The 20,920-nt window shown below is 36.3% G+C and overlaps 1 protein-coding gene across 8 annotated transcripts in view; it reads right to left on the bottom strand.

Moving 5' to 3' along the window:
* Positions 1 to 20,920, bottom strand: part of KLC1 (kinesin light chain 1) — a 47,439-nt gene that overhangs the window by 13,010 nt on the left and 13,509 nt on the right. For 3 of the 8 annotated variants that reach the window (XM_058845480.1, XM_058845471.1, XM_058845514.1), the window contains exons 2-13: positions 17,149 to 17,410; positions 13,779 to 14,009; positions 11,652 to 11,730; positions 9,351 to 9,576; positions 8,751 to 8,838; positions 7,986 to 8,087; positions 7,180 to 7,353; positions 6,945 to 7,044; positions 6,029 to 6,078; positions 5,878 to 5,945; positions 4,396 to 4,504; positions 2,393 to 2,554 (exon numbers count right to left, since the gene is read on the bottom strand). In XM_058845480.1, the coding sequence (XP_058701463.1) occupies positions 2,393 to 2,554; positions 4,396 to 4,504; positions 5,878 to 5,945; positions 6,029 to 6,078; positions 6,945 to 7,044; positions 7,180 to 7,353; positions 7,986 to 8,087; positions 8,751 to 8,838; positions 9,351 to 9,576; positions 11,652 to 11,730; positions 13,779 to 14,009; positions 17,149 to 17,409 (1,650 nt within the window). In that variant the 5' untranslated portion in view covers position 17,410. Of the gene's footprint in view, positions 1 to 2,392; positions 2,555 to 4,391; positions 4,505 to 5,877; positions 5,946 to 6,028; positions 6,079 to 6,944; positions 7,045 to 7,179; positions 7,354 to 7,985; positions 8,088 to 8,750; positions 8,839 to 9,350; positions 9,577 to 11,651; positions 11,731 to 13,778; positions 14,010 to 17,148; positions 17,411 to 20,920 lie in introns of all 8 variants that reach the window. The other 5 variants (XM_058845498.1, XM_058845522.1, XM_058845530.1 and 2 more) reach the window with 3 other exon arrangements.

The raw sequence follows: 20,920 nt of genomic DNA, 5'->3' as shown, positions 1-20,920 counted from the left end.
GGCTGCAAGATCAGTTTACAAAAATGCCAGTTACAGGTACTCACTGTTATTTTTTATATAGAAGTATAGTAAGGGATCCAAATCTTGGCTTTCCCACCTTACATTTTTAAGACCAAGTATTTCCTTGCATTTTCAAGTGTCTTCTGTTCACTTTAAGTCATGAACTTTACAAGTGACATGTAAAGATGCACTAAAACACCTCACTTAAATATGTCTGTTTTAATAGTTACTGGCAGATTTACTTCAATAGATATTTCTGTTCTTTTTAAGAGTGTAAGACATTACATCAAAGCCTACAATGCTTCATATGGGTTACATTACGTATGGAAGGCTCTTAATTACATCTTCTGATAAAATTTTTTGTTGAGTTTGTCCCTTTGCCTACTCCACCTATTCTTTCTAACAGACAGAGTCAGCTTGACCACTTCAGAAGAATTTAAATGGGAAGGGCAGGCTTTTCTTCAGGCTCTGCAGACACAAATAAAAGATTCTACACTTTATGAATCAGAGTATTTGTCTGGAGGGAACACACAAGGGTAAAAAAACCTACACAATAAAAAGAAGAGGGAAGAACATCACTGAGATAGAAACACTTGCAGGGGGGAGGGAGAGAGAGTTGCCCACTTCACGTAGAACATGTATTACAAAATACCTTCTCTTAAGAGGGGGGAAAAAAGAATAACAAAGATGAGAATGAAGCAATGCCACTTCAGCACACTAAAAATGAAGTTTGCTTACCCTGAGATGTCAAAATTTAATTTTTCAGACCAGCAAATTTTATCACTTTTTGATAAAAAAGTGGGTTTGATTCAAGTATTGACCTAGAAATACTGTCTATTGCTTTTCCACAGAAGGCCCTTTCCATCCAAACCCTGCATGCATTAATGTCAATAACAGAAAAAAGTTTAATCCATTTAGAACATACAGTCATGCAAAGTATAGCAAAAATTAAGGGAGGAGTACAGTACACAGTTCTAATGCTGAATGGGCAAAATGAGAATTAAGAAGAGAGTTATTCAACCTGACTTTGGCTTTATTAATGATGCAGTATCATTATAGATGTATAGTATATGATGTATAGATTATAGTATCAATAGATGCTGATTGACTGTCTTGGCACTGAGAACACCAATGCCAAGAAAACAGTAATAAAGAGACAAAAGCAAAGATGGGAAGAACATTCTCCTTTAAGACTAAACACTGCATGTTTTCTCAAGGTTTCTTTGGAATGCTAAGCTTTGTCTCATGTGGCTTACAAAAAGATGGCGAGAAAAAGATTGCTGGTGTTAGAGAAACGAAGCTTCAGAACACTCAATATTGCAAAGTAGGCTACTTCCCCCTCCCATACAGCGAAAGCAACACCACTTTTATAATCTAAGATTTAACAGAGTATTTTCAGCAGAACTGCAGCTGGGAGTTAGTTAAGAGTGCAGTATGTATCCCATTGCCAGCAATGGGATAAAGCATGGGAAAGATGGTGACAGAAGCAAACTACATAAGCCAGGTAATAACTGAAAGCTTGCACTGTCCTTCAAATTAAAGGAAAACAATGGTTAGAAAAATGCACATGTAATCATAGTTTATATATATGTATATATATAAATTATATACACACACATATATATATATATATATATGTTTTTACTTAATGGCAATCAGTGTAATACAGTGAAGCCAATATATGGGAAACAAATAGGAGCAAGCCCTGGCTCCAGACATATGGAGAGTCATAAAACATGGAAAGTCACCAAGTCACCACTGAATTGCTATGCGATGGCACTGCCTCTTAAAGTAGACTGTATAGCAGCTTGAAAAGCTGTGTTCCTTCCTCCAGCAAGCTGGGTAAGGAAGAGATTAGAATTATTTTAGTGTTAGACTGGTCATTTTAATTTACTCTGAAACTGCTAACACTCATTTCCACAGCAAATGTTCTCTGCGATTCCAACTAATGGAGTATTATTAAATAAACATTTAAATTACAAGCAAATACAGCACCAAAAGGAAAAAAGCAAAAGTGAGTTAATTGCCAGAATATTTCTACCAGTAAAGACAAACCACTAAGAAGCAATTGTACACCAGACCACAACCAGGACACTCAATCAGCATTACACAACTTAGCCTTAAATACAACCATTTGGGATTCATGCAGAAATGTCACCATTCAAGACAGCAACAGAAAGGATGTCTTAAAATTTTAAAATATTAGCAGTATTTTAGCATTATGGTAGACAAAATGTTATTCCTCATTTCTTAATTGATTCTGCAAAATTACAAAATACAACGTAGATCAAGCAGGAAACTCCTGAAAGCATAGCAGGCTGGTGAGTGGACAGCCCTGGTTGTTAGGTGATGATTTCCTAGGCTATTCTCTCCAACTGTGTACTGTACTTACCCCGTTCCACTCTACGCTCATACTCACTTCCTCGCCGCCATCAGGGCCACTCTCGTACTTTACCACATCCACGTTGAGGCTCTCTCTGCTCCGCCGCTTCTCTATGCTCTCAGGGTCATTCAGCACTTCGGCCACTCTCTGTTTGTGAACATTGTCAAGACCCTGAGAATTTGATAGAATGGGAATAGGCTTTATTTGTTACAAGCTGTTAATCTACAACTTACACACAACGACTGCGCCAAGCAAGAAGTAAAATCAACCCACAATTGCATCAGTCCATTTCTACTTTCAGAGAACAGCTGAGTGGCCCTTTCTAAATTGCAAGGACCAACACAGCATGAAGTGGACAGTTTGGCAGTTTGAGAATTCACTGACTTGCCATTCTTCCTTTCTTATCACTTGTCTAAGCCTCATGGTGTTTGTGTCGCTTACCTGAAATGATCTGGCAACCAGCTAAATATTTAAGCAATTTATAGATCATTAATCGTCAATTGTAATTCTCAAATGATGGTTTTCACCTGCCTTTGGAGATGTGTCTGAATATCTAATACCTCAGAAACAGGTTGTGTTATTTAAAAATACTGACATAGAACACTTGGCATTAATATAATATTCCTTCAGAAAGAAATTACATAGAACACAAACTTGCAATAAACATCCTAAATAAATATATGGTCAATATGTTTACTTTGTGTAAAAGTATGCCTATCAAATAGTCCTTTAAATATCTTAAAAATGCTAAAGTACCTTCTGTGAAAACCCTACACTAAAGGCAAAATCTTTAACAAAGAAACTAGAAAATATCAAAACTCAAATCCTACTTATTTTCAGTTTTGTCTTCTTTGTAATAAACCTACTCCACATCATAACCACTATTTGCTGACAAGTAGAGATCCCAGATGAATGCCTTATACTTTACAAAATATTCTGCATCTTCTACAGTACAGCACTAGCAGCAAATGCAGCAGGGATGTGTGTGGCAAATCCTTAAAGCCAACCTCAATACAGAAAATTAAAAGGATGCCAAAGTTCTTCAAAGTGCATGAATTAGAATGAAAGCTATTTTCATGGCACGGAGATGTCAGGTTCTTATTCTCATGTAGGTGTTTTTCCCTAAGTGAAGAACATTACTTGAACCCAAAATAAAAAGGTAGTGTTAAATGCTGCTGTAACACAGCATTGTATCCTACACATCTAAATCTAGGGGTATGTACACTGCCATATATTATGGATTGATGGTATAAAAAATATAAAAATATAAAAAATGAAATTAAAATTGAACTTTCATGTTGTTTACTTGTATTTTCTTTGCTCTCCATTTTAACGCCAACTGACAACCCATGTTTTCTTGTCCCATCTTAGACACTTTCATAAAAGCCACTGTACCAAATCATCCCAAAGGGAAAGAAAAAAAAAGCCAATAAATCCCCAACAAAACCAAACTCTCTTCAACCTTCTAAGAGCAGGGAGAAAGGGTTACTTGAACAGTCGATCTGAGAGCACAGCGAGAGCACATTAAAAGAAAGTCCCCACTGAAACTGTAATATCTATCTCATTAGTTTTGTTACAAAAGTAACAAAAGGTTTCTGTTAGTTAGTTGAATGCAGAAACTGAACATTTGTAAGTCTGACAGCTCCTTATTAAAAATAGAACAGCACGATTAGCAAAGGAGATTTCCAGCAGAACCTCCCCATTTCCCCCCAGCTACAGTCTGCTTCCCAGGACAAGCAGCCAACCGAGGAATGCTGGCCAACACAATGCTTTCTGCTCTTTCATTTTCCACATAATTTCACCTCCAGTTTGAATCATTTCCCAATACATGCTGCCACTGCCCTAACAATTAACCAATTGGCAAGTGTTAAGATGTATCAGTTTATCACCAGTTCAGTCTGAAATTAAGAGGGTGACCAGGCACTGAAAATTTCTACATTCTGCATAAATGAAGTTAAAAATCTGCATGACCACAATGCAAAAACATCATTAAGGTGTATTTTCATACTTGCCTGTTTACGAGATCTCATTGCTGCCTCTTCTAATGTTTCAGCAGCTTCAAATTTGCCCTGTCGTCTGTAAAGTGCCCCAAGGTTCTTTAAAGTAGTTGTTACTGTTGGACTATTGAAAGAAAAGAAAAATAACTCTATGTAAAATATATACTCACAGAGTAAACTCCTCTCAATTCACTAATAAAAGCTTAAACTAATAGTGTTTATCATATTTTTGTAATAATTTATTCTTGCTTTAAATACACCATACCGTACTTCATGTACACATAATAACCTGCTGATCCCTTTCAGAGTGTATCAATGTCTCACCCTGTGACCAGCCAACATCCCTGAAACTGGAATGCTAAGACCTTGTGCTCCTCAGCTACACCTCAAGGTGAAAATTTAGCTCAAGATGAGTGTATCCAACTGAGTAATTGTGCAACTTCCAAAAAATATGCTTATCCATGCATAGAGAGACCATTACTGCAGCATGTATTAGTCAGAAAAGTAATTAACAGTTTCTTTCATCAGCTTTTACTTAACACCTATTTGCAGTTTCTATGCACTCAAACCATGCTTGAACAAAAGAAAAAAAATTGCCCATTTCATTAACAAGTCTCACACTCCAACAAGACATTTTTGTTTCAATTGCACAAAATTAGCTCAGTCACAGTATTTTTGAGTGAAGATTTGCTCCCTTACCAACAGCAAAAAGATTTTCTCGTGCATTAGAATGAACAAATACATGAAAAACAAACCAACAAAATGTATTGTACACAGAACTCAGGATGGAGGAAAAAAAGATTTCAACAGTACAAAGGCTCTGATGATTGTTAAACATGAGCATTCAAATACTGAATAAACAAAAACCCTCACTGACTATCAGTACTAGTTGCACATTTTCTCATACACTGCTCCACCTACATGTTAATAAAGTTGCAATAATGGAACAAAAATAAGAGCAAACCAAAAAAAATTTCACCAACTATAATCCAAGTTGAAATCCTTGTTTCTCTTATTTCACCTTAAAGTATACATTGTCATTCACACAACTGTATTTTTGAAGATTTAGAAACTCAAATAATGCTTAGTTGTGGCAATTTAGCTTTGTTTTCTTGTGCTAGCTAGGTAACTAAGGTGCAGTTACGTGCAGTCTCATTTTTGGCCCTCTCCTGAGGCCTTGCAGGCGCAGGGAGGGCAGTCGTGCCAAGGAGTGGTATGGAAGGAAAGGTGACCTACGCTGTTGCCTGAAGGACTGGCAAGAACACAACTGGTGAAATTTTATGTCACTCACTGGATCTAACCAGCCTTGAGTAAAAGCAACCTCAGGACTTGAAAACTGCTGCTGTTATTTCTGAAAGCCAGTCTTGGGCCTGGAATTTTTAATACTTTGTTTTTTATAGTCCTAACCAAGGAGTTTCTTTGGTTTCATTTTTAAAAACGCTTTAATCTGAGACACTGAGTATTAATGAGCTGTTTGTCCTGTAAGAAATTACTCACCTGTCAACTTTGCAAGCTTTGTACCAGCCACCATATTCTCCAAAAGATGTGCCATCTTTTTGCTTTCCCTAGAACAAAGGTTGAAAAAAAAATCCGATTTGCAACTTAAACAACCATAAGCTCCAAAAGGTATTTACAACAATGGTCTTACTTTGCATTCTTCTCTCTCTTCTGCATGCATCCAGATAGGCTTATTTTCATCTGGTGAAACAAGAAAAGTATTTTATAGAACAACAAATCTACAAGGCATTCATTGTTTGATCTTCACCACTCTGAAATGAACCTGTGAGCCAGGGAATGATACTATTGCTAAAAAAAAAACTTACTATCCATACTACAAGCAGCAGATAAATAAAACAGGCACCTCCTTTTACAGTTTTACAATTCTGTCTCCTTTCCTTATCTGAACTTAGAAACAGTTACTTCTGAGAAGCTTTGAAGTCAGTATATACTGCCACCCATTTGTCATGTGTCTAGTTCTGTGCTAGAAAACATTAATTTCTTTCTTTTATCCTAACAACTACTTTGACATCTACTAAGTGGTGAATATGCTACTGTCATGGAAAGCAATGAAAATTCTTCACTGGATTTTTAGTTTACAAAGTGCATATGACTTCAATGTACAGTTTAATTCCAAATTTAAAGGTTATTTTCCCCATTCTTTAAATGTATTAATGGAGGGCTTGCATTAACCATGTCTTTATTTATGTCAACCAAAATCCTGCATTGACTTTTCCCTGTGACTGGAAACGATGTACATTTTTCTGCCTCTATAAAAACACCAAAATTTGGTTTAGTGGGGTGTAAGATAAATTATGCCAGAACCAAAATCCATAAAACATAAACCCACTAAGTCTACCTCATGTTTTTGAATCAAATGTTTGCTGCTGTATCTACAAGCTTTCTTATGATGAACACATCACTCCCAACATATCTATCAGCTCACCTTTTAAGTCCACCTAAAGCAGACAACTATTTTAATCAGGACACTACTGATTTCTTGCAAATTTTACTTTTTAACTACAAAAATAAAACATAAATTCAAATCTAGGGACTGAGTTTCTTACCATCTACAGAGCCAAACTCCCGTTCATGAGCGCGAGTAAGAATCTCTTTGTATAAAGTTTCCGCTTGCTTAAACTTGCCCTGTTTTAGATAGCAGGATGCCTAAAAACAAAATATCCCCCAAAAGACATCAGCACATTGCTTTATTTATAAATAAGAAATGCAATACATTGTGGATACAAGTGCATTTCAATTAATGAGAAATTTTGTCTCAGGTCTACTTTGGGAAAGGCTCACCAGATTGTTCTTTGTTTTTGCAACATTTGGATCATCTGGTCCCAGCTTGGTTTGGTAGATTTCGAGTGCTCTCTGATAGTAATATTCAACCTCCTCGTATTTACCCTGGTTCTGGCATAGCAAAGCCAAGTTATTTAATTGCTTAGCAACATCAGGGTGATCTTTCCCCAGGACCTAGAAATGAAATACAATGTATTAAAAAACATTCTCTAATCATCACGTCATGGTTTAGAAATCAATCACTTAGAAACATCCTGTTAAGTTTATTCCTCCTCAATTCAACATGATAATGACAAAAGCAAAAGCTGCATTTCAAAGATATGAAAATGACTCAATTCTATCGCAAACTGAGAATGATGCAGAACAATCCAGAAGAGGAACAAATTAAGCAGTAAAACAACATTATACAGAGAGTATTATATAAACCTGAAGATGCAGTCTCATGGACTAAAATAAATATCCATGTAGAGAATAATCAACTTAAAAATTTTAGCTAAGTTTCATTTTTAAATTCCACTGCTCTTGTCAAATCAAAGACTATTTAGCTATCAAAGGGGAAGGCAAAAGGTACAGAAGGTTTCTCACAAAACACAGAATTTAGCATATACCCAGAGTGCTCCAGCAATTCCGTAGCACTACTGGAATTTCCTACTGCTTTGAATTTCAGACACTCCTAACTACAAGGCATTGTTAACTCTGTGGTTTATCTGGCAGATCTACCCAACCAAAGCATAAAAAAGCAAGTGTTTAACTTTGCTGTCTCCTTCAAAAAGTCCCTTCAGAGGCTCTGTGTTTGTCACTCATACCTTTTCTCTGATTTCCAGAGCTCGCTTACACAATGGTTCTGCTTCTTTGTACTTTCCTCGTTTACCATAAAGTACTGCAAGATTGTTAAGAGTTGCTGCCACCTGTCAACAGCAGAAAAACATTAAGTACACTGAAATCTGCTGATACAAATACTTGACAAATGAGCACATCTGCAAGGCATTGATGTTATCCAATTTTCCATGCACAGGATAGACCTCCAGAAATTTACAAATGAAGAAATAGTTATTATTAAATGCATACATCCACAATAGAGGAAAGAAAAACCTAAATCATTAAGTAATTTTGCTTTCTTTGTGGAAATGTCATTTAGCACACACATCTTCACATGTTCTTCTCTTACAAAGGTACCTCTCACATCTACACTTTGAGGTGCCCTGCATCTCACCGGCTACAAAAGTACCACATGAATTTTGAAAAAGATTGATTTACATTTCATTTACAAGTAGCAGTAAATCAAATCAGAAGTGCCCCTTCAATCTGAGTACAATAAAGTGATTTGAGTAAGCAAATTAGAATATTTCTTCACAAATTGATTTCCCATAGAAAATCCAGGCAATGCAAAATCAAGTATGGGCAAATTATTTATGGTGAAACAGCACTGAATATAATGCAGCCTCCTACCTGAACTGTTTAAAGACAAACCAAGTGTTAAAAACCTTTCTTGTTGAGTTTGCTATTACAATTAGTTGAAAAAAAAGTTCAGTGAAAAACAACTAAAATTATGATATCGCATGTATACAAACCGCTGGATGATCTTTGCCCAAAGTCTTTTCACGGATGGCCAAGGCATCATTCAGGAGATTTGCTGCATCTTTGTATTTGTTCTGGTCTCTGAATTGTAAAGAGATGTAATTAACATTGGGGATTCAGGAATGAAAAATCATAAAAATTAGGCTGAATTCACTATTAAGCTAAAGATGCTGCTACAAAAGAAGAGTAATTGAGAATATATTCATAAATTAGGAAGCAGAACCCTGAAGCCTGTAAGTAGTTTGCTAGCTGAGGACTGTACTGAGCATGTACTATTTCTACACTCATGTCCAATTTCTACCCCTAGATTACCTTGAAGTGGGTAATCAAGACATGCCCTCTCAGCAGATAAGAGAAAAAAACAAAATCAAAACAGCTTCATTCCTAAAGCAAAGGTATAGGCAAAAATACATACAGTCTGACTTTAAAGTATACAGAGATGTATTTTAGGAACCTCTTGAGGGTTTTAATAATAATTTTTAAAGGAAAATAGAACAGGGAAAAAATTTTAGTCTGAATATTAAAAGGTTGTAGCCAAATACTAAGTATTTATTTCACTGGTATTTATCTGGTATATAGGTCAGTATACAAACCTGTACACCAAAGCAAGTATGTTCAACATAGTGGCAACATCAGGATGGTCATGACCCGAAGTCTTCTCCAGATCTTCAAGAGCTTGTTTACAGAGAGGTACAGCAACCTCATATCTACCTTGGGAAGCATACTGGATAACAAGATTATGTAGAGTCCGTAATCTTGCTGGAATTTCATAGCCACCTTGTTGTGCAGCAGCTGCTGCACTGCTATGCTGCTGTTGAACTGAAAGAAATCCACAAAATTTTACCTTGTATAAAAGATGACTGTAAATAGAACATCTCACAAGAGTGCTCAGTGGCACAAAATGAGACTCACTGAATTTTATTTCTTCAATACACAGAATTAGCATCAGAACATACTTCACAGCAGTCAGGCTGTCTTGAACAGTGACAGTAGAAATACAACTCTTTTATTCTTCATATCCTGTCCAGTATTGTATTGCTACTATTTTTACAATTCTAGTAGCTCAAAGGGCCAAACGAAATAAACTAGTGAAGAAAGCAAAAAACTATTTTGGCTCAGCAAACCATCAACATTCTCAAGATTACATCATAATTTTGCACTTATGAATATCACTGTTTTCATATGGAAAGGAATACTAACATAGATAAGCTGAATACCTCCAGAAATGCTTTTTCCTTTATTCTTCACTAAACATACCATTTTTTTTGGTTTCCCTTTGTTTGCTATGCCAAGGAGCACTTAAGGTTAGCACATAAAGGACTGAAAGACCTCGTATGTCAGCAATAACAGCTGCAAGACAAAAGGCCCTGAGTCAAAGTTAACCTTTAGGTTTTATTCACTAACCCTCAGGATTAGCCATTTATGTTCCAGAAACTCCTAACCTTTGGTAGTTGCAACCCTCACTCTCCCACTGCCCCAAAAAATACACCCCTTTTTCTCTTCACCTAACCAATTTGTAAGATTTAGAATATTCCCTCTTATTAATTTCCATTAAACTCTAGAGAATGCACAAGATAAGGGCTCCAGCCAAGAGCCTGACTTTATTCTCTATTAAGCAAAAACTACTTTCACAGAAAGTGGATACATTTTTATGTCAGTGGAATCACACAAGTCCAAGACTATACATAGAGTCACTACCTGCCAAAGCACTAAAGCATCTCAGCATTCTTTCGGAAGGGCAGAGAAATCACTGACATGTCAGCTTTGTATTTTGTAAAGCAAAGTAAGGGAGCTTTGCCTCTCAACCTTCCTACTCCAAAATTCTAGGGAAGCAAGGATGAGTTAGGAAGGAGTTCATGATCAATACTGACCTACTGTAAACTCTTCAAGCCTTCCCTTCAGTTCTGCCCATGGATAGCTTTACTATGCTGACAAGAATGCAGTGCATCTTGCATGCATGCCTATGAAGGAAATTTGAAACTGCTGATTGCAAAGGTGGGTCCCTTCAGACATTTTCCCTCAAGTCATTTCTCCAGGAAGAACCATTCTGCTCCCAGCACATTGCACTGACTCCACAACATCAATATGTTCTGTTTACATACATACAAAAAACACATTCCACTAAGCAGAGCTTACTTATCTACCAAGAGCTTTTTTCACTCAAACTGCCAAACAAGTTCTATGTCAAGTTCACACACAGAATCACGAGGTTGGAAGAGACCTTTGAGATTGAGTCAAACCAGCCCTAACACCTCAACTAAACCATGGCACTGAGTGCCACATCCAGTCTTTTTTAAAACACATCCAGGGATGGTGACTCCAGCACCTCCCCAGGGAGACCACTCCAGTACCTTATCACCCTTTCTGTAAAAATCTTTTACCTAATATCCAAACTGCATTTCCCTTCCACAGCATATGCCTCAGTCCTGCTTACCTGAAGACAAACCATACTTCCACAATTACTATTAAAACTAAGGCAGACAACCTCAGTGAAGGACAAAACACTATATGAAAAAAGATTTCATACAGAAACCTGCCACAATAATCTCAAATCAAGTCATGAAAAAGGTCATTAACAGAATTCACTATGATCAGAATCTGCTTTAGTCACTCACAACTAATCATTCTGAGGCCCCAAAGAAGGATAACGGAACAAATTCTCAATTTAAATCAGCCTGAAGAACTTTACAGCAGCTAGTAAACTCTTAAAAAACCTAGGCCCCAGTTCTGTACATTGATGTGTCTATCAGTGATTGGATTCCTTATTCTAGCAGAGGCATTCACCACTCCAGCTGTGTCCCAGAGGTCCCCAAGCACAGATACACTTTTGTAAAGAGCATCTTTATATTCCACACTGCAGAAACACACCAACAGTGTATCTGAAGTACACTTACTTCCTTGTCCTTGGTCATCTTCATCATTGGGAAATAGATCATCCAAGGGCTCTTTGGTGGAATCCGTATCTTTATCCTCCTACAGAACAACCCCAAACCAAACAAATTAAATCTAAGGCATCAGAGAACAGTCCAGTTAATCAGCAATGTCAAAGGAAAACCCCACATTCAGAATTGACAAGAATAACATTTCTCACTCAAGTTTTAAAAAGATATTTTAATGTATTTACACACTCTGTCCCAAAACAACACAGGATACCTTCAGAAGGGCCAGGAATAAAAACCAGGTCTCCTGTATTTCAGTCTCAATTTAAGCACACGAGAACACATTTGCCATTCTCATAGAGGCATTAGGTCTCATGAAAGCACCCAGTGAAGAGGAAGCACTACTCAGTACAAAATTACCCATGGTGCCTTTTTTAGTCATAAACACAGTTATAGTTGGGCAAGGGAGAAGAATAAGAAGACCTCAATTTCTGAGTAGAGAACTTCTGTACAAATAATAAGATTTTGCAATTATAATCTGTAAGGTTCAAAAATCAAAAAACAAAACAAAACAAGAACACTTGAAAGGAAGTTCATTTCCAACAGTCTCCATCTGGAACCATATTAGTTTCTGCAATCAGAAACTAATCAGAAACTGCATCAGTATAAATTAATTTTAAGCACCCAAAGATCATTTCAAATGTAAAATGAAGAGACAGATTATCCCCCAATCCTGTTTCCTAAATGTTGAGCCTACACAATATAAATAGTTGAAGTTCTCAGAAATTATGAGCTCAGTAAGGAGAAAACCCAGAGGCAGAGCACATTCTTATTTTTCTGGTTCTCCATTCAACACCTTTTCCCACAGATGAGAAAAAGCCAATTGCTGCTGCTGGCATTCAAATTCATTGATGGCAGAGCAAGGGCAGAGTAAAACCAGCAAACTGATGGGACTACATCTCCGATGGGAAGTTCATGATTTAAATTCTGATTCCAACCTCATACTGAGTCTATACAACTATTTCAAAGGCTCAAAACAGAGACTGTCCATATGGTTAGTAAAATTATAAAGATGCTTGGCTTACTTGGACACTATTTGTTAATTAAACTTCAAATGATGGAGCTATTTAATCCATCTGCAGATTACAGTCTGACAATACAGCACATCAAAATCCCAATATTCCCTCCTCTACCCCTCTTCTGAACAGGCTTCACTGGCAAATTCATCTACAAATACCAAGTCATGAACAGCACTGAAAAATTCTGGGTGCAACCAAACAAAACAACTATCAGCACGTACAATATGTTAAAAAGGATTAATCAAGCAGTCAAGTTAAGCATGACTAAATCACACCCATTTTCAACCATTAAAATTGCTGAAATAATTAGTTATGAAAAACTGCACTTTCCAAGACACCACTGAGAAGGTCTGAACACACAAAATGAGATCCTTCTCTACAGCACCACCTAATCTAAGTAAGCAAAATAAAATTATGAAAAGAAGGTCAAATAAATCAGAAGTCTTTTTAAGTAGTAAGTGCCTTTTGTAAATTAAAGTTGTGTCCATTTCTCTCTGAATCTGAGAATACGTAACACAATGGGCTTGAATACATGCAGATGATCACAGTGTCTAGCAGTTGTTCCTAAAAGGGGATTCAATAACATCTTATCCTTGTTTAAATCCTCAGCAGATACAGAAGCTAGACACTGATTTCACAAGACAAAAATTAAGTATTTTTTCTGCAGTCAAAATAAGCCAAGTCCTCTAGGTATTTAAAATGTCTCACAGCTTAGATTTCTCACTTAATTTAACTGCTGAGTTTACAGAAGTTTATAGTTTATTTTTGCTTTGGTTCAGTTCCTCATCTTTTTAAGCTTACATGATACTAAGTGAGTATTTATTGATTTTGTTCCTCATGTATTTTATTATCTGCAGACAATAAAATATGTACACTGTTAAAATAAGAATGAGCTTTCAGAATCATTCTGCAAACTATGTGACACTAGTACAAGGTAGTATTTTAATGACAAATATATGTTAGAGACAAATAAAATGTATCTTTGATTTTTTGTTAAACAGGCAGATTACAACACAGTAAATGTAAGGTGCTTTTTTTACTGTTTTACTATGCAGGTACTTACTGATGGTGAAATATCATCGTCGTATTTTTTTAATTGATTCATGAATTCTAGATGTTTCTTTTCTTCCTCCAGCTGAGCCACAGACTGCTCACTTTTCTGTAGTTTCTGCTGTGTATTGGCTAGTTCATCCCGTAGCCACTGATTCTCCTGGCACAGCCGGCGAACCTGAGCCCGCAATTTCTGCTTCTCTGATTCCACTGCATTTAAGTGATTTGACAAGGCCATCATTACCTGAAAAGCAGAATGTGTCACATGACATGCTTCCCCTAGAATGCAGTCTTGTTCATAATATATAAGGCTTCCATTATTTAAACATATGTCAGCTGTGAAATCTGTTAAACAGTCCCATTTATCTTATTTTTAGATATGGTTCTCACTTTTGCTCTAAACTTTTTCACTATTTAGAATCACAGAATAATTTGTGTTGGAAGGGGCCTCTAAGATCATCTCCTTCCAGCCCCCAACTATGGACAGGGACACCTTGCACTAGACCAGGTTGCTCAAAGCTCCATCCAACCTGGCCTTGAACACTTTCAGGGACCTGTTCCACTACCTCACCACCCTCATAGGGAAGAATTTCTTCCTAAATCCAATCCAAACCTACTTTCTTTCAGTTTGAAGCTATTCTGCTTATCCTATCACTACATGATCTTTGAAAAGTCCCTCTCCAGCTCTTTTGCAACTCCTTCTAGCCCTGGAAGGGGCCCTAAGGTCTCCCTGTAGCCTTCTCTTCTCCACCTCCCTTAGCCTGTCTCCAGAGCAGAGGCACTCCAGCCCCAATTGTCATCCTGTGTCTCCCTTGGACTTGCTACAACAGGTCCATGTCCTTCCCTCATTGCAGTCCCAACTTAGAGGAACTCTTTACTAAATAATTGTTTTCTGTGATGCTATCAGAAGTTAAAATTGTTTCAGAATTCCCCGAACATTAGACATACTCTTAAAATACATGAGAAAGTTGAACTAGATTACTGAACTGGAAATCTTTGTTCCACTAACATAAAATGGAGCCGTAATACTTTCAACTTGCAGGATCACAAAAGTAACCTAAGAACTAACACAGAGTTCTAATTTAGCACCTTCCAGACAAAAAACGGATTTGTATACGTGCTTATAGCTCCTAAAGATGAACACCTCAGCATAATGGTAATACTTCAAAGGGACACTTATTCGACTGAGATCTGAATGTGCAACTGAACACACAATTTATAGATGCACTTTATATAACTAATCATAAGCTTGAGTGTCCAGACTTTCAAACATAGTCACATTAAGGACAAAAAATAGAACACCCATAAAAGCAGCTTACTTGGACAGGAGGTTTTTTTGCTGAGTAAAGTTAAACTAAAAAGGAGCTTATGAAGTAAAAGTCAAACACTACCAGCAGAAGATATTCTCCCTTCACTGTTTATGCAATCTCCCACTGACACATGTAGCACAGCTGGCAGCAGTCCCAGGATGCACACCTTGCCAGAATAGACCACTGGTGAGAGTACAAATCTTTTAGATCAGTTAGACATCCCCAAGCTACTAGTATTTCATCTTCTCAATTTCATGTTTTTTTTAAAAACAAAGTTATCTTTAAGTGGTTTAAAACTTAAGTGTTTCATGTGAAACAGATGGTGTCCTTAGATAAAATTCCAGGTGTCAAAATATTCATTAAGCCTTTAGAAACTAATTTTTCCTATACAGGTAAGGAAAACTCCAGGTATAATTTCCTAACACCAGCCCAAAACTCCAGACTTCAGCACCTATTTACATATTAAAAATTGTTCTAATATTTTTAATTACTTGGTCAATTCAAACAGTGGTATTTATATAATGAGAAAGCATATTTAGGAAAATTGTGATAATAGGGTTAACGTATTCAAACACTACAAGCTACAATGGCTAACTAAAGTATTTTGTACTCTTACTCATTAGAATTAACTGAGAGAAAAGTCTGATAACTTCTTCAGCGAAGTTACTTTCATTTTCATGGAAATAATACATCACCAGACCCACATGCATGCCACAACAAACATCTATTTCCGTATCTTAAATTTAAAAAATAGAAAAAAAAAATACTACATTGTTACAACTCGAATCATTCAGGAAGAGTAACCTTATCAGGCCTGAGAGCAGAAGTTTGAAGTGCAATTGGCTTCCTAACAAAGGCAACAAATGCAGACTTCTTGGCTCCTCACCACCACAGTTCACAAAGTACCATGTGAGGCAAACAAGGCAGGAACATCTGCATCTGAGTCTCCTAATAGAGCCAAGAATCACAACTAGCTTTTCAGAGTCCTAACACTACATAGGACTCTGAAAAAGTTGTTCATTTGCACATCTTCTTCAAACAACCATTAAAGGTAACTCAACTACTACAGTTTTATTCCATGCATCTTCTAGCATTTTCCTCCTATACAAGTCATTGAAGTGTGTACAGTATGTACACTAAGGCCTGACAGTCTGTCCAGGGTTCTACATTCTCCTGTCTGATAACCCGCATTTCATTCTCTCGCTCTCAATTCACCATGATCCAATGCACACAACTTCCAGATCACCACACAATAATAGCTAAATCCAGAAGAGAAGTCTGAGCACAGCTACAGACCAACAGGAAGCCTATTAATATAGAACTAACTCATTGGCATTTTCAACTCATTTGCAAACACTCTGCCATTTTACAGTGATGACTGTCACATCACATCGTTTCAGGTTTTTGACTTAGTACAAAATAACAAAGTTTACTGTAACATAGTCCTGACAACCCAATAAACATGCAAGTTTTCACTTATCTTCAGTGACTAAGTTCACAGGAATTAGCTCAGAATCCTCTCTTCAATGCACCAGTCAAAGTTGTTCAGATTCTGTACTCAGATCTTTAAAATGCTTTTAATTTCAATTTTGGTTTAGTAAAATGTTCAATAATCATTGGAGATTCTTAACCTCTAAGAGCCTCATGTGCTACTAATACAAAATCTGAGCCAAGGGAATAAAACCATGAATTTAAGGCTACAACAAAGCTCAAAGGCTGCAGCAAATTCATTTATTATATGTGTGCTTCTTTGAGACCCTCCTATGTCATCATTTAGAGTTAAAATGCCACTGGTCAATTCTTGAGCTGCTCCAACATTACCTGCCTAATGCCTAATGTGGAAAAGTCTAAATAGAAAATGTTACTGTCTCACTGATGTCAAGTGGAGCCCATGAATTTCAGTGCTTTAACACTGAACACATAATTAATTTTGTAACATAGCACAATGAACAGTAACTATCTCTATTAATTACATCACCTTTTGTCCTTAACATCCAAGAAAAATGTAAATACCCCAGTATATTACAAATATCTGGAGAGAAATGTCTGAAATGCTTAATTTTACCACTTTACCTGTGCTTCACTAAGGCCAAGCTCCAGCATTTCCAGTGACTTTCGAATCATGTTTGATTTTTCTTCAACCAGATTAGTTTCATCATCTTTCTTCAAACATTTCAGCGTTTCAAGTAAGCTCTGTAAAATTGAATTGTGTTCATTCTTCAGTGCCTCTAGTCCATTAATCACTTGCTTAGTTTTGGCAATGATTTCATCTTGAGTAAGCTTCTCCAACTTCTCTTCCTTTAAATACACCATTGTGGACATGTTTTCATACATTCTGAAATGGAAGAGTATGCTAGTTAATACAAAAGGAAAAATAAAATAAGCATGTAACTCTATAAATTAAAAAAGTCTGAAATGCATATTCAGCATGCAATTACATTTGTGCACAACTTTTACAATGTTCTATGTCCTGAGTTTGAACATTATCAAGTTTTCCAGTTTCTATTTCCAGATTTAATATTAACACTCATTGATAAACAAAAAAACAACACATAATGAACCACAGACTATGCTGTGGCATTAGAATTTGTAGCAATTGCTGAAGAACAGGGCGGCATCTCCAGGATTCTTGTTAGTGAAAAAAAAAAAAAGTAGCTGGTGTATATAATACAGACTATAATAAATATAGGTATTTGCAGATGCCACTGATTTGTAGCTCTCTTAAAAAAACCCACAAAATAGAGCTTGAACAATTTGAAGAAATATCATCCAGCCTTCTGAAAGAGTTATCAGTCAATCAAGAAAAAACTCATTTTTTTCCTGTAAAAAGGAAACACCAGCCTCATCCTTCCCCAAGGACTACAAAAGCTCGTATCACTCTGTATTTTGAACATCACAACTACCCCTAGGACAACTTTAATTCATTATTTGAACTCTACATTTAACACACTGACATTCAATTGCCTACAGGTCTAGATGCAGCTGTTTTGATGAAGATGCAACACCTGTCTCACGTTGGAAAACATAGTTTGTATAGTACAACCCTTGCAGCAAGAAACATTTCACTGTGCTATTTTATCAGTATCTAATGCATTACACTAAAGATAGTAAATTTCTGGATGTTTGTCAACACCTCTACCAAATGCAAAGGAAGACCCAAGGAAGTTTAGAAACTCACACACTCTAATTATCGCACATGCTGTTACTGAAGTGACAAACAAGGTTAACAATGTAAAAATGCAAAGAGAAAACACACAAATCATTTGACCCATTTTAAACATCACCAGAAAAATGTTCTATAATGAAAGTAAAGACATGAGCAATTACTCTTCTATACCTCAGGTATTTAAATCTTCAAATAAATCAGGAAGTATAAATTAGAATAAAATACAAAAGATTTTTCAAAAGCAATAAATTACCCAATCTATGTGAAGACACCTGAGTAAGCATTGATAAATTAATTGTATCTGTATTAAAACTTTGTACTACAAAAGCAAGTCTAATTTTAGGAGAAAGCAAAAAAAATTAGAACCACTTAAATCTTGAATTAAAACTGCTGTAAGAACAGGCATATAAGCACATCATGGCAACAGCCAAAGGATGTGCTCTTATGCTTTTGCACATTAAAAATAAAAGGCTGCTCTTTCTGTTTATATGTACTCAAATTACCCTCCCTGTGATGATCTCCTGCAATACCCAAAAGGCACAGCCACTTGTTACCAAACAAAAGCTGTAGATGACAATCGGTTTTTTTGGTAATAATCTATTTTCTGAAAACACAGAATTTGGGGAAGCCAGAACTTGGTTGCACCCAGATTTAACACAGTAACTTCACAAATAAATCAATATGGAACATATAAATCTGTATAAAGCAACTAACCTAGCATGGTATAAGAAATTAACCCATGAAGCCCTGATGAGAAGAATGATATTTACACATTTCCCATTTATAACCTGAGAACTACGACCCAGAATGCTTAAAAGGACAGTTTTAAAGTATTGACTCTCTGAAGTTGTGTAGAAAAATGAACCACAATTTAATGTGGATCAAATTTGTAAATAAATGCTTCTAACACACAGTTATATAAGAAATTGTTATGGATTATGCTAACTTCAGCACACAACTCAACCCTAATTACCCTTGGCACACTTTCACAGCCTCAATTAACAATTTCCATCCTGAATGTACAGAACTGAACCTTTGATTATAAGGAAGTAAAACCAGCAGAGACATCTAATGAAGTGACTATTTGTGTTCCTTATGTGAACAGAGATAGCAGCAATTCTTTCTGCATACTTCAGTATTCTGTCATTTTACAGCAAAAATGAAAAGCAGATGTTTGCATACATGTATGTAACGCACGCATAGATGCTATCTTTAAAAGAATTACACATTTTAAACACCACAGTAGAAATAAAATTAATTCTAAGTGATGAATAAAGATAAATTATGGATAAATAATCCATAGATTAACAGACAAATTAACAGGCCCATAGTTCTGGCTGAATATACTGAAGCTGCACTAAGGATGGCTAAGCCAGCACAGCAGCTTTTGAAGAGAGGAAAAGCAGGTTTAAACACGATGGGGCAAACCACACTAAAACCACCCCAGCAGCAGACCTGCTTTACGAATACATTGCTCCTGTCTCATTCCAGTGTGCCAGATTTTTTGGCTGCCTCATTCCAACCCAAATGTAGCTAAAAGCTTCCACTGCCTCTGCACTACCCTGGAGCTGGAGCCAAGCCAAAAGCTGCATCACGACACAGATGGACCTGAAGGTCCTTGCAGCCTGGGAGAGGGATTCTCAAGTCTCCTCTAGTGAACACTGTTAGAATCCCAATCTATCTTACTGACAGGAAAGGAATAAATCTTTTGGGATAAGTTTTGTGGAGTGTCAGTTGGTGTTCAGAGTTTTATATATATCTTAGGAGAATAATTTAGAAAACAGGAGGATAACAAACATGTAATTTGTCCTGCTATCAAATCTGATGCTTTGTAGGAGCAAAATTAATGAATAAATATCTAATAGCCTTTAAGGGTAGTAAGTGAAGGTGTAGTGCTATTTTCATGATTTTTTAAAAAAATGTATTTTACAGAAGCTCACTGCCTGTTCATCAAACAAGCCCACATTTGAATACACATTCATATAACTGGGGATGGTTTTGTAAAGGACAAGGACTTGGATTCAATGATCCCTGTGAGTCTTCCAACTCAGCATATTCTGTGATTCTGTAAATTAGATTTGAATATCCTGAGGCAGCAAACGCCACACAGGAAGCAAAGAAATGAAGTTTGTATGCAGGATGTACACAGAGGAAAGGAGACAAAACCTACCCAGCCCTTCTATTGTCACTTCTCAAAAAATGTTAACTCTTTCTTCCTATATATTTTCCCTACAGAAAAAAAGTGTGTAGGGAAAGGCTTCTTAAGCTCCTGTAAGTTTTATCCTGCACTCCACTGCACTGCAAATTTTACCTGGGCAGGAATTCTAGATTCAAATACTAGTTTTTAGCTCAGTGTACAATTGAAAACAAACCAAAGAATTAAGACATACAAAGGTTTATAAAACTGAATTTTGGATGAGGAAAAAAAAATATGCAATGTAACAAGAGCTACAGACTCACTAGCTGGCTTAAGAAATGCACCTATTATATTAAGTTTGTGTCTGAATATTATTATATTATTATATATTATTATATAATAATAATTATGAATATTATCTGTCTCTTTCGTTTGTGATAATATTGACTGTGCTTAAGTACAAAAGTCACTTAATGCTTTCCAACTTTTAGAAAAATCAAGTCACTGTCTTAAAACACACAAAGATTAGTTAACTTTGACAG

This window comes from Poecile atricapillus, chromosome 1, assembly GCF_030490865.1.
Source record: "Poecile atricapillus isolate bPoeAtr1 chromosome 1, bPoeAtr1.hap1, whole genome shotgun sequence".
Classification (NCBI taxonomy): Eukaryota; Metazoa; Chordata; class Aves; order Passeriformes; family Paridae; genus Poecile; species Poecile atricapillus.
This window is presented reverse-complemented; position numbering and strand designations above follow the sequence as displayed.